The sequence below is a fragment of the Phytophthora infestans genome, genomic scaffold, assembly GCF_000142945.1.
Source record: "Phytophthora infestans T30-4 supercont1.19 genomic scaffold, whole genome shotgun sequence".
NCBI classification, from domain to species: domain Eukaryota; phylum Oomycota; class Peronosporomycetes; order Peronosporales; family Peronosporaceae; genus Phytophthora; species Phytophthora infestans.
The window spans coordinates 1277456-1290910 of record NW_003303740.1 but is presented as its reverse complement, the minus strand read 5'-3'; the positions used below and the strand labels follow the sequence as shown (position 1 = coordinate 1290910).

The following is a 13455-nucleotide window of genomic DNA, read 5'->3' as shown; positions in this document are numbered from 1 at the left end:
GGGCGAAGGGGGACGAGCTCGTCAACCCGCTTAGTCGAAGGCCTCGGTCATTCCCGAACTTCCCTCGGCAGATTCAAGTCAAGCCTACAGTCTGGTATAAAGGTACTCGACTAAAAACAGCTTTACTCGATCGCCTCTGCCCCGTGTCTGTGCGTCCTGATCTGGAGATTCGATCTTATCATTCTCCCGCTCGTCGACTAAAGAAGAAGAGACCATGGCCTCGTTCAAGCTGGTCACGGGAGACCTCATCCGACTCGTGGAGACCCCTCATGAGAAGCAACAGAACGTGCTCGCTAGCATGGGCGGCCTCGAGGGCGTTGCCGCTGCGCTCAACGTGGACCCTCGTCAAGGTCTCGACTCGAACAACGCCGCGGATCTCGCCAAGCGTGAGGAATCGTTCGGCAAGAACTACGTGCCGCCCCCCAAGCCCAAGAGCTTCCTGGAGCTCATGTGGGACGCGTATCAGGACATCACGATCATCGTGTTGACCATCTCGGGTTTCATCTCCATCATCCTATCGAGTACAGTGGGCGACCATCCCGAGACCGGCTGGGTCGAAGGAGCTTGTATCATTCTGGCCGTCGTCGTCGTCACGATCGTAACGGCTATGAACGACTACCAGAAGGAAGCGCAGTTCCGCGCCCTGAACGCTGTCAAGGAAGACGAGAAGATCAAGGTCATTCGTAACGGCCAGCCTGCTGAAGTCAGCAAGTGGAGCCTCGTGGTGGGCGACATTGTCCGTGTGGACTTGGGTGACATCATCCCGGCCGACGGTATCGTGTTCGACGAGAAGGAGATCAAGATGGACGAGAGTGCCATGACGGGTGAGTCGGATCTGCTCTCCAAGAACGCTGACAACCCGTTCTTACTCTCCGGCACGAAGGTCATGGAAGGTGTCGGTAAGATGCTCGTGGTGTGTGTCGGCGAACACTCGCAGGCTGGTATCATCAAGAGTCTGATCAACGGCAACCGACCGGGAGCTGCTGCCGGTGGAAGTGACAGCAAGACCAAGAAGAACCCGGACGCTGCTGACGACCAGATCTACGTCGAGATTGAGACCCCCAAGAACGTCGCTACCCTCGAGGAAGAGACCAAGGGTGGAGAAGAGGAGGAGAGTCAGTCTCCTCTTGAAGGCAAGCTGTACAACTTGACGGTGCTTATCGGCAAGCTCGGTACGCTTGTGGCTCTGCTGGTGTTCGTGATCATGTCGATCCGCTTCTCCATCGACACGTTCGGCAACGACAACAAGCCCTGGAAGAGCGGATACGTCAGTGACTACCTCAACTTCTTCATTATTGCTATTACGGTGCTTGTGGTGGCTATCCCCGAGGGTCTACCGCTCGCTGTGACCATCGCTCTGGCCTACTCGGTCAAGAAGATGCTGGTGGACAACAATCTGGTGCGTCACTTGGACGCTTGTGAGACGATGGGAAGTGCCACGACCGTGTGCTCCGACAAGACCGGCACCCTGACGACCAACCGTATGACGGTGATGCAGCTGTGGATTGGAGACCAGGAGTTCTCTTCTGCTACGGAGGGTGTTGGTGCTCTCTCAGACGCCACTAAGGAGGCTCTGTGCGTGGGTATTGCTGTCAACTCGACGGCCGAGATCTTGCCTCCCAAGGTGGACAACGGACTGCCTGAACACACTGGTAACAAGACGGAGTGCGCTCTGCTGCAGTACATTCGTGATGGTGGCGTCGAGTACCCCGAGATTCGCCTGAACAATGAAGTGGTGCACATGTTGACGTTCAGCAGTGCCAAGAAGCGTATGTCCGTGGTGGTTCGTCGTAGTGCGACCACGTGCCGTGTGTACACCAAGGGGGCCACGGAGGTGGTGCTTGGTCTGTGCCAGGACATGCAGCGTGTAGATGGCTCCATTGAGGCTCTGGATGATGCTCGCAAGGCGAAGATTGGTGACGAGGTGATTGAGAAGTACGCGTCTCAGGCGTACCGTACGTTGTGTCTGGCCTACCGTGACTTGGACGTGCCTGCTGAGGAGACGGCTAACTGGTCTGATGAGGATGTGGAGAAGAACTTGACTTGTGTGGCCATTGTGGGCATTGAAGACCCCGTGCGTCCCGAGGTGCCCGGTGCTATTCAGAAGTGCTATCGTGCCGGTATTACCGTGCGTATGGTGACTGGAGACAACATCACGACTGCTCGCTCCATTGCCAGCAAGTGTGGTATCACACAACCTGGTGATGGCTCGTTGATCATGGACGGACTGACGTTCCGTAGCCGTGTGCTGGACGCTCAGGGCAACATCATCCAATCGGAGTTTGACAACATCTGGCCTATGCTTCGTGTGCTCGCCCGTTCATCGCCTAAGGACAAGTACACGCTGGTGTCTGGTCTCATGCAGAGCAACGTTATCCCGCACGGCCCTCAGGTTGTTGCTGTCACCGGTGACGGTACTAATGACGCTCCTGCTCTTAAGAAGGCCAACGTGGGGTTCGCTATGGGTATCAGTGGCACGGCTGTGGCCAAGGATGCCTCGGATATTATTCTGATGGACGACAACTTCAACTCTATCGTGAACGCCATCAAGTGGGGACGTAACGTGTACGACTCGATCGCCAAGTTCCTGCAGTTCCAGCTGACTGTCAACGTGGTTGCTATCTCGCTGGCTTTCATCGGTGCCGTCGTGCTGGAGCAGTCTCCTCTGTCTGCTGTGCAGATGCTGTGGGTCAATCTGATCATGGACTCATTCGCCTCGCTGGCTCTGGCCACTGAGGAGCCCACGCCTCAACTTCTGGAGCGCAAGCCGTACCCGAAGACGCAGCCGCTTATCTCTAAGAAGATGACCAAGCACATCCTCGGTCAGTCTGCGTACCAGCTGATTCTGCTGCTGGTCATTGTGTTCACTGGTGAGAAGTGGTTCGACATCCCGTCTGGCCGCCTTCCTGACCTTCCCGAGGAAATCGAAGATGACCCGACGGTCCACATGACCATCGTGTTCAACACGTTCGTGTGGGCTCAACTCTTCAACGAGCTCAACTGCCGTAAGATTCACGATGAGATCAACATCTTCACGGGTATCACCAAGAACCGCGTCTTCCTGTACGTGTGCGTGCTGCAGGTTGCCATGCAGTACGTGATGGTGCAGCACACTGGTGACTGGTTCAAGTGCAAGCCTCTCAGCGTTGGCCAGTGGTTCGCCTGTATCGGCATGGGCTTCGTCTCGATGCCGCTTGGGCTCGTGCTGCGCTCGATTTCCATGAAGAACGCTCCCAGCTGGATGGCTCTTTGCCGCGAGGTGGACGAGGATGAAGTTCGCAAGATGACTTCGAACTCTGGTCGCGGCCAGGAGCTTTGGGTTCGTAGCCTCGCTCGCATTCGCGCCCAGATTCGGGTTATTAAGGCCTTCCGGAAGGGACTCCAGTCGAAGGCTCTCCTCAAGGGATAGATTAAGTATCAGCAATATTGTTTTCATCTGAACGATCTTGCTTGTCTCTCTCTAAAATTACTTTAAAGACGTAAAACTCCTTTTTTACTTCAAAGCAGTAGTAGTACTTTAGTACTACTTTTCGTGACAATTTTGCGAAGCTACTTCAGATGCACTGATAACTCATACTACAGTATTACTAAAACAAAACGAAGAGGTACTACTTCGTAAGTAGTAGTACCGCAGCAACATCTTACTACTTGTAGTACAACGAGGTTATTCTAGTAGTACAAATGAAAGTACTACTACAAGATGCTTCACAGTAGTACATGTACCCAGATTCTAGTAGTAGTAGATGTACTATCTGACTCTTCTTCGCAGTAGTACTGTACTACTCTTCCTAAATTGTCCACCTTCATTCCACTGTGGAATTTCCACAACAATTTTCTAAAAGCTCATCACTTATCACTTTGGTTTTTATATGATACAGTACTGCGTCCACGTTGTCATTCTTCGATATGCTGTCAAGCACACTCGCCCGGCGCCTCCTGCGAGGCAAGTTTATCATGACACTGCGGGTGCAAAGAGCATGCACAAACACGTCAACGTATCTTTGACGCTAAAATCGTTTTCTTATCAGGTAAACCCAAGCTCCGCAGCTTGACACTCGACACTTTGACCTGGTAGGTGATGATGGTCCATTCTGCAATCTTCCCTGGTAGACAGCAACGCCGCTCGCCCGCCGTCTTACTGCTGGTGGTGCTCCCTCTGCTGCTCGGTTTAGATACAGATACGAAATGAAAACTGCCATCAATGGCCGGCAGTTCGCCTGACAACGTCACACAACAACACGCCGCTATGGAGAAGCACGTGGACCTCACTATTGTCGGTGCCGGACTGGCTGGTGCGTTAGCTATCGTAAACTTATCAAAGAGATACAGTCACTAACCCAAGAGCTTTGTAGGTCTCACCGCCAGTCTGGAAGCCGCCAATCTGGATCCGTCGCTCAAGATTCTGCTCGTGGAAAAGGAAAAGAAGGTCGGAGGCAACTCAGCCAAAGCTTCATCCGGTATCAACGCGGCACTGGACGCCGCCGACGAGCCAGTATTCACACGAGACACTCTGAAGTCGGGTGGTGGACTTGCTGTCGAGAAGATCGTCGACACCTTCATCCCCAAGGTGTGTCAGTCGATACGATGTAGATCCCTAGATTTGAGCTAATTTGTTGCTACTCCAGACTCCAGACACCAAGGAGTTTCTGGAGAAATACAACGTGGATCTGTCGGTGCTCTCACAGCTCGGTGGCCACTCCGCCAAGCGCACGCACCGCAACAAGAGCGGACCCAACATCGGATTCGCAATTATCAGTACACTGCAGAAGGAGATCGTCACCAGAGACAACATTGAGATCCTCACTGGAGCTACAGCTAAGAAACTTTTACTAGCGGACGAGACACAGACCCCTCCGAGCGTGACGGGCGTTGAAGTCAAGCTGGTCGATGGACAGACAGTTTCCATCTACAGTAAGGCTGTGATCCTGACCACGGGAGGCTTCTCGGCTAGTCACAAGATGCTCAAGCGCTTTTCCCCTGGTATGGAGATGTACCCGACGACTAACGGCGTGTGGGCGCAGGGCGAAGGTGCTCTGATGTCGGAAGCCATTGGCGTGGACCTCACGCTTATGGACAAAGTGCAGCTGCATCCGACAGGTTTTATCAACCCGAAAGACCGTGAGGCTGGCACGCGTTTCCTCGCCCCTGAAGCCATCCGAGGCTCTGGAGCTGTGTTGCTGAACAAGAATGGCAAACGCTTCGTGGACGAACTGACAACTCGTGACAAGGCCTCGGATGCTATACTGGCTCAGCCTGGTCAACAAGCGTACATGTTATTGTTCGAGGACGGCGCGAAGGCGATGGCATCGGAGCTGCCTTTCTACAAACACATGGGCATCGTAACGATGACAAAATCGGTCGCAGAAGCTGCTGAGTTCTGTCACTTTGACGACCCACAAGCTCTGCTGAAGGAGCTGAATGATTACGCGGAAATAGCTGGCGGCAACCAGGAGGATCCGTTTGGAAAGAAGACGTTCCCGTACCCGATTGAGCGTCTCGCCACTATCGACACTCGGATGCAGATCGTGGCGATGGAAGTGGCTCCTACCGTTCACTACACTATGGGTATGTTTTGAGTGTACTTAGCAAGTTACCAATGACTTTTGAGTTGTGGATTGTTAACGTATTTGCTGCAGGTGGTGTTAAGATTACGGAGAACACGGAAGTGATCCACAAGAACGGAGAGGTTGTGCCGGGTCTGTTTGCTGCCGGAGAAGTTTCAGGAGGATTACACGGTGCCAACCGTCTGGGTGGCAACTCACTCGCGGAGTGCGTGGTCTTCGGCCGCGTTTCGGCTCAGCAGGCAATCAGCTCGCTACTTTGAATCTGTGTTGCATGTTTCTAAATGGAAGGCTCTTGCGTCATGAACCATGACATGGTGTCGCAATCTTTGGGTCGTAAAACTACCTCGTCCGACAAGGAAATCTACCGTTGTTGCACCCGATTACTGTAACGAGCTTCCGTGCAATGGTCGTTTCTTGGGTTGAGGAAACGTCGCGACCTTGGAAAATGGGGTTTCGTTAGTTGAAACGTGTGTTATTGAGCAGGAAATGGCTTCCACCAGCGCATCCGACGCCGGTGACAGCGAGTCTTGGTCCTCCTCGGAAGGAGAGGAGCAGCTGATTGAGATCTCTTCACACAGTCGGATCCTCATTTCTCCACGGAAAACTCGTCGCCACAGCAAGTCACAAACTAGCCGCGTGAATGTAGTTAAGAGAAAGGATAATCGAGTTCAGCAGGAGCATGACGATTTAAAGGGTCCAAGAGCTCAGACAAGTCTTCATTCTCTAAAATCGAAGTCGTACTGGGCTGCAAGTCCGCGAAAAAAACCAACGAGTAATCAACCAGAGCGATCGAACAACTCCGACAGCTCAGGTAGTGAGAGTGAGGAAGATCTCGCCTCCAGTCGAGGTGACAGTGATAGCGATGACTCGTCAGAATCTGACGAGGAAACGTCAGAGTTTCGTCGAATTAAAAGAAATCAAGAACCCAAGAAAACCACCTCGAAAGCGTATAAACATCTAGCTACGTCCTTACGGGAGTCACTTGGATCACCGACAAGCTCAGGGAACGAACTAGAAAGCTTGAAAGCGACGCTGAAGAAGTTAACTCGACACGATGACAGCGACGATAACCCGGTTACGCAGAAAAGGCCCAATATAACATCCGCCACAGCGTTGCATGAATATCTTACCGCAGCGACTGCGGTAGCTGCTGCAAGTCAGACTCGTCCGACGGAAACCACACGAATGAAGCCAAGACATTCCTCTCTTCACCTGCCCCGATCGAGTTCCAACATATCGAGTGGGTGGAAGAGAAATAAACCGGTATCAAAGCGAGAAAATGATAGTGGTGATCCTCTTCCCAACAAGCTTAAAGGGGGTGCAGTATCTGGGGATGAAGGTCTTAGCTTTGACAAGAAAATCTTCAGCACCCCTCCTCCACCCTTTAAAGTACCGGGCACGTATGCTGGATTTGCGTTTCCTATGAAAAGTAATGTAACAAGCGGAGGAAGCGGTGGGGGTGCCCAAGGGTCTCGAGCTATGTTGGCGGCTCTCAAGGCATTGCAAGACAAGATCGGTCGATTGGAACAAGAGCGCGAGAGTTTATTACAGCAACTTTCAGATGCCAAGTTGACTGCTCGAAAGAGAGAAGCAGAGTTGACTGCAACGGAGAAGAAGTTGTCCTACGAGCTGGGGCAAACCAAGGAATCTGCCAGAGCCGCGTACGACGCACTGCGTTGTGACCGTGAAGAGCTCAAGTTACAACTCGTCAGATCCGAGGAGCGAAGAGAGACGACTCACAACGAACTGCAGCATTTCCAGGAGCTTGCAAAGAATTTATCAGCCAAAGCAGACGAGTTGCAGTCACGACTTGAGATCTCGGAGTCACATCGCTCGCGTCAAAAAGCTGGTAAGCTCTAGAGTTTGGTGCTGATAAAAAAAACGCTCGACAACTCACCCACGTTATGTGCAGAGATGAAGGAGTCTAATAGCAACCATAAACGTGTCGTGGACGAGCTGCAAGCTGAGCTCACTCAAGTACGTCAGAAAGAGCAGGCCACTGTAGAGCGAAACGAGCTACTCGAAGCGCAAGTTCAGCGTGAATCCACGAATTGTGCCGAGAGTAGAGAGCGAATGAAAGACGCAGAGGTATACGCAAGCACTCATCCGCTTGGAGACTGGAGCTGCACCGACTGATCTTTACTATTTCTTATGTAGCAAACAGTGGCGTCGATCTCACAGCTGAACGAAAAGCTGGTAGCCAAAGTTTTGGAGACGACGGAAGCTGCGAACCAGGCGATGAAGAAGAACAAGAAACTCCAACAGCAGATACGTTCGTCAACTCTGCTTCGACCCACAGCTGCAAGTCGTGCTAGTGCAGCAGCAGCCAGCGAGGCAACAGCACGACGATCCTCACATTCCAGGGGAGAGACTCCGGCCAAAACGCTGAAGAAAAAGAAGGCAGCGACCGGAACGGCATCCTCGACTACTAAGAAACCAAAGAAAACCGAGAGCGTCAACAACATGACTCTGTTGCGAGAAGCCAATCTCGGCAAGTACGTCGGTCTTCTGTCCACTGGATCTAGAAATCCAAGCACTAACCGACATTGTTTTCCTTTAGGGAGATCCCATTCTTGCTGGGTAATTCAGTCCAGCCGTCATTCTCGTTGATTGGAAACATCCAAGATGCACTGCGACGATGCGATACAACGTACGTCATGCCGACACTTCTTAGTGGCGCATCGACAACGCCAGGATCCTCTTCAAACCAGCCGACGACAGACAACTCTGCAGCTACCAATAGAGAGGACATTAGTCCAGCACCGCCAGCTCCTTCACAAGCGACACCAACCAACGAAGCCGCATCATCGTCGCCGCCCACATGGGTCCAGTATCACAGTGCCAGCGGCAAACCCCCACCTATCGAAGTGGCATCTGCTTTGCCGAAAACGTACACGAGTCCCATGCAGGTACCTCCCCGTCCTTGTCTTCAATCATCCCATCACCTGACAGTCTGTTCGTTCTTCTGTGTAGTGTCAAATAATGGAGGATCTACACACAGCTATTGCATCTGCTGAGAAGGAGTTCAAAGCTCTCAACAACCGGTATAGAGCTCTAGTCACTCAGATGGAGACAAACAATCGTCGAGGGGTCTCTGGATCTCAAGATGGCTCAGGTATTAGCTCTGCGCAGTTATCGCAAGCTTTGACTCCATTGCTGGACGAGCTGGAAGCAAAAGCGAATCAGCTAAACCTGCTCAAGCAAATCTACCAGCAAGCAGCCAACAGCACCATCAACCCACAAAGGCACGTAGTTGTCAGCCCAGCGGCTATTCGTCGCAAAACGGCGTCGTTGCGAGTGCTCAACACGTATCGACAGCTCGAGAGCGACTCCAAGAACAAAGGAAGTGGACAATCAGCCTCTTCTTGAGATAGATCAACGTATGCAGCCTAGAATAGAGCTAACAATCTAGTCCGACTCGCCAAAGTTCCTCCGTCTCTTCTTGCCTGACGTCGTAGAGCTCGAGTTCAGGTTTTCCCGATGGAATTTTTGAAGCAAGTTGGTCTACAACGACGATAAAGGTAGAAGATATCACGCAGCAGTGAGAACGGCGTTTGAAAGTATTAAGTGATGCTCTTATCGCCGAAATTATTACCATGTTGGGGTGTTTCCGGGCAAGGAGCGTCACGTCCTCGGTCTTGATGATCTTACGGTTGGCATGACGCGCGAAAAACTGCAGCTCCGTCGCCATCACTGCGAAATAACAATGATAATGAGACTGATTTAGCAATTAGAGGCCGTGGTAGTATTGCAGTGGACCTTCGGATTGTTTGTAGACTAGATCGGCGAGTAATGCCATGGCCTCCTTAGACATATGAGGTCTCGGACGGGCATGGTGCTCCTGTTGCTGCTTCTGAGCTGCGGGAGGAGCGACAGTGAGCAAAATAGCCGGAGTAGAAGGTGGGAAGGAAAATTAGCAGACCCTCTTCGTCGCAGATGCGGCCGACAGTGTACAGGATGCTCTGGCGAACGCGCAGCTCCTCGCCACCACCCAGGTTCATTGTCAATTTGAAAATGGGGACTTTCAATTGGTTGCTTTGGATTTGTGGACAAAACACGAAATACACTTCAACTTCGGTACAGTAGCTCTTTTTTAAAAGAGAAGAAAAAAACTTTTAAGTTTAAAAAAGTTCGAAAAAGTAGAAGTGACTGAAGATCCCACATTCAGCTTTGATTGAGAAGAATATTGAATGTACTGCACACGTTTTCCGTCAGTACAGTGAACTCTTTCTCACAGAACGTCAGTTCAGTGAGCTGCAGCAACGATGACGAGCACCAGAAGGTGTGGTACAGTTACAGAAGCACAAGTAGCACGACCTTTTTGCAGTCTGCAATTTGCAGAAGTGGTCTCTTATTACCGGTATAGCTCTTTTTGCTTCGCCCATCGGCAATGAAACTGTCGTGCGTAGAAATGCGGTGTTACCCAGCAAATTGAATTTCACTAGGGTGGGATGTCTCTGCCTTTTGATTGGTCAGGTAATTGTCTCATCCTGGTACGTAATCGATCGAGTGGTCCACACACCTGTCAACTGAAGCAGACGTCTATTTCACTTCTCGATTCGCCTTTACCAGAATACACAAGGCAATGAGCCACAATTCAGGTGCGCTCGCTGTTGCCTTGTACTTGTCACTTGCATGTAAGTAAAGTACTCACCTCCAGTGTGTAAATACGCTGCAGACTTGCTGTTAAACTCGGACATGGACCTGCACGCGGTCGTGAATGGGCTGGACGATTCGCTACCTCTACTGGACATCGAATCCTTGGACAGCGGCGCCGTGTTCGACGCGTCAGTGGACGATATGGACCTGAGCTTCCTATCAGACTTGCTGCAACAGAGCGAGCCCGTGCCGGAGCCAGCGTCACCTGCGTCGACGTCCTCGGTCTCGTCTCCAAGCGCCAAGAGCGACACCGCCGAGAGTAGCGACGACGACTCGACACACGACATGGCGGTGGCTATGCAAAACTACGGTCCAAAGCGTGCCACGGAGCCCAGTGGGCTCAAGAAGGTAGAAGAGCGCAAGGCCAAGCGAAGAGCGCAAGTGGCCGTTAGTGCCCGACGTCACCGTTCCCGCAAGAAAGTGAGTTCCCGCACCTAATATGGAGCTCTAAAAAGGGATATTGTTACTGACTGGTATTGTTGACTGTAGATGGATATGATCAACCTGAAGAAGGCAGCTGATTACCTCATCTACCAGCTAGATTTCCTGCGTTCCAAGCACAAGTTGATGCGTGCTGATGGTGCTGTGGCCGAGTGGGAAGAGAAGGCCATTGCACAACGACACAAGCGTCGTCAAGCGGAGGAACTGAACGCTCAATTGCGGTACGCGCTATTCCAACAGAGCGGCTACGTGCGCGACTTTAAGGCCATGTTCGCGCTCGGGTCGCCGAACACAATGGAGCTCAATATGCGGCGCTTCCTGCACACGTACACGCATCTGCGCAAAGACCCGCAGTCTCGTGAACGTGACTTGGCTTCGGTATGCACAGACGCCAAGCTGGAGCTCGGAATGCAGACGGTTCTTCGCGAGACAGAGGGTATCCCAGTCCTGCGTCCGCATATCAGCACTCGTCAGATCAGCACGAGCTCAACCGAGTTTGGTGCGTCCACAGTGGCCGTGTACGCGTTCGACACGATGAATATGGTCCAGATCTTCCTTGCTGCGTGCGTAGCCATTTTGGGTTGCGGCAGTGAGTGGCCCAAGTACGCGCAGCTGGACTCATACGGCAAGGTTGTGGATGCACCTACAGATAGCATTCGGTACGGAGTCTCGGGATGCCGCTACCGCAGTGACGACGGCCAGGACGAAGTGGCCGTCGAGAGTCGAGGACTATCGTACTTTAAGATAATGGACCAATGCGCAGTGCTGCTTTGGGACTATATCGATGACGACGACTTGTACCCGATGAACAGAAACACTTCGGTCAAGCGCGACATCATTGGAACGTACGTTTTATTCCGACGCTGATGTTTTTCTGCTGTGCTCACAAGAGTGCTAACGTCTCGGTGGACTTGTATTGTGTTGATCAGTGTGGTTGTTCGTCCTGAGATTTGCGAAGATGGCGTCAAGCGTGTGGTGTGCCGCAGTATTTGCACGAAGGTTCACTCGGCCAACATGACGCAGTTGTCTCCGGACATTCGTCGATTCTCCGAGTCGAAGAAAATGGGTGCGCAGATTTGTGGCTCGATGGTTTACCAAACCATTGTGGGTCGCTGCCCCGATGCCCGACCAATTTCGGCGTAAGAAGCCGTCATGTAGTGTAGTGCGATTCTTTTCAAGTTGATTATTTAGCCGTGTACTCTTTCGGTAGCAAAAAAGAAGAAACAATACTTACTAAAGGGTATGTACATGTAGCAGCACTCGATTTACCTTAACAGCATTGAATTCGACTAAAAAAACTTTAAGACACCGCACAAACCAACCAAACGGGTGCATTATATGGGGTAATGCTGGTAGCAGTAGTACGTGTACATAGAGTGATGTTTTTAGCATCGGAACAGGACCGTATCACTTCAATACGAGCTGATCACTGCATCACTCTTGATAGTCTCGTACACCAGTGACCCGCAGATCTGAGCACATGCATATTGCAGCTGTCTCGACTTCGAGAAGCGCTCTAGCGTCGGTCACCTCGGACGAGTCCAAAAGGTGCACCTTTGTGCAAATATTACGGCAAACAATGCGCTCCACGCCGTCAAGGCAGGTCTCCGGACGCACCAACACCCTACACAAACGTTAAATCAGTTGTCTCTGCATCTGACCACAAAAGGACAAGTCCAAGCAAACTGACGCTCCCGTCGTGCAGCGAATGGCGGACGTCTTCGTCTCCAGTGGATTCAAGTCGTCCGCATCCACATAATCCCACAGGAAGATACCGCAGTCCTTGGTCATGCGGTAGTACGAGATCTCTCGGCCCTCCACAGACACCCGATCGCCCGTAGCGTCGCTCTCATAGACGTTGTGGGACTTCCCGTATTGAATGTTGAGCTTCGTTGGAGGTAAATCTGCAGCCTTGAATGAGGAGGTCACAAGCCTGTAATTTGGCCAAACTACCGCACAGTTCATGACGGCACTGCACGTAGCTTTGAACGTTTTACACGCGTTTCGAGTTTCCAGCGCGTACACAGCCACTGTGGTCATTCCAAAGCCGTCACGTCCCAGATCGATATGCTGGCAGGCAATGTGAGGCGTCGTGAATGGCTTAATCCCACCCGTTTCCTCCATGATGATCTGCTTAGCCATGTCTAGCTTCGCATCGGTGCAAACACTCTCCAAATTTCGTACTCGAGAGTGTTGACCCTCCAGTAGACGCGTGGGTGTGTGGAGGAAGTTGCGCATATTTAGTTCAGTACTGCACGGCATCGTGTCGATGAACATCGACCGGAGGTTCCGTACAAAGCCACTTTGTAAAAATAATGCTTGTCGTAGCTGTTCATTCGTCTTCTCCGCCTGTCGCCGCTTATGGCGCTGTGCAATGGCTCGCTCTTCCCACGCTGCTACGGCGTTATTAGCACGCGATTGTTTGTGTCTTGAGTGGAGAGTGTCCAATTGTTGCTCCAAGTGAATCACCTCAGTCTTTAATGCCACCCTCTCCCACTTCGTACAGAAATCAAAAGGCAGTTACAGCTGTTTACCTTCTTTCTGCACCTTAATAGTCGCCGAGCACTGCTGGCGACTTGTGCTCTCCGTCTTGCATCGCGATCGGTCAATCCTTTCTCTTATTCCAGTTCCAGCTCAGTCCCTACCGCACCCAAATGACGACAACAGCGTCTTCTTCGCCTCAGTATCCGGCGTACTGCTACTCACGTTAGCTGCATCACTACTGCAGCTGTTCGCAGGTGACGAGACTCCTGTCAGGGATCCTGACTCGTTACTCGATGGTAGAAACTCC

General features: G+C 51.9%; 6 protein-coding genes across 6 annotated transcripts; 4 read left to right on the top strand and 2 right to left on the bottom strand.

The window, feature by feature from the left end:
- Window positions 1-214: 214 nt before the first annotated feature.
- Window positions 215-3409, top strand: PITG_11139 (P-type ATPase (P-ATPase) Superfamily; the record flags this gene model as incomplete). The annotated part of the gene is made up of 1 exon (XM_002901866.1): window positions 215-3409. One exon carries the CDS (start codon window positions 215-217, stop codon window positions 3407-3409), a length of 3195 nt encoding a protein of 1064 aa, XP_002901912.1.
- A 669-nt stretch (window positions 3410-4078) lies between these two features.
- On the top strand, window positions 4079-5824 carry PITG_11138 (fumarate reductase flavoprotein subunit, putative; the record flags this gene model as incomplete). The annotated part of the gene is made up of 5 exons (XM_002901865.1): window positions 4079-4144; window positions 4256-4292; window positions 4353-4567; window positions 4626-5565; window positions 5637-5824. The coding sequence occupies 5 exons, from the start codon at window positions 4079-4081 to the stop codon at window positions 5822-5824; spliced, it is 1446 nt and encodes a 481-aa protein (XP_002901911.1).
- Window positions 5825-6966: 1142 nt separating this feature from the next.
- On the top strand, window positions 6967-8933 carry PITG_11137 (uncharacterized protein; the record flags this gene model as incomplete). Its single annotated transcript, XM_002901864.1, has 7 exons — window positions 6967-6979; window positions 7033-7413; window positions 7477-7652; window positions 7722-8059; window positions 8125-8318; window positions 8364-8473; window positions 8538-8933. The coding sequence occupies 7 exons, from the start codon at window positions 6967-6969 to the stop codon at window positions 8931-8933; spliced, it is 1608 nt and encodes a 535-aa protein (XP_002901910.1).
- Window positions 8934-8972: 39 nt separating this feature from the next.
- Window positions 8973-9565, bottom strand: PITG_11136 (uncharacterized protein; the record flags this gene model as incomplete). Its single annotated transcript, XM_002901863.1, has 4 exons — window positions 8973-9068; window positions 9160-9257; window positions 9324-9422; window positions 9487-9565. 4 exons carry the CDS (start codon window positions 9563-9565, stop codon window positions 8973-8975), a joined length of 372 nt encoding a protein of 123 aa, XP_002901909.1.
- Window positions 9566-10149: 584 nt separating this feature from the next.
- PITG_11135 (uncharacterized protein) lies at window positions 10150-11902 on the top strand (the record flags this gene model as incomplete). The annotated part of the gene is made up of 4 exons (XM_002901862.1): window positions 10150-10201; window positions 10243-10643; window positions 10713-11509; window positions 11594-11902. The coding sequence occupies 4 exons, from the start codon at window positions 10150-10152 to the stop codon at window positions 11805-11807; spliced, it is 1464 nt and encodes a 487-aa protein (XP_002901908.1).
- Window positions 11903-12098: 196 nt separating this feature from the next.
- On the bottom strand, window positions 12099-12902 carry PITG_11134 (uncharacterized protein; the record flags this gene model as incomplete). Its single annotated transcript, XM_002901861.1, has 3 exons — window positions 12099-12288; window positions 12355-12568; window positions 12623-12902. 3 exons carry the CDS (start codon window positions 12900-12902, stop codon window positions 12099-12101), a joined length of 684 nt encoding a protein of 227 aa, XP_002901907.1.
- Between the last annotated feature and the right edge of the window lie 553 nt (window positions 12903-13455).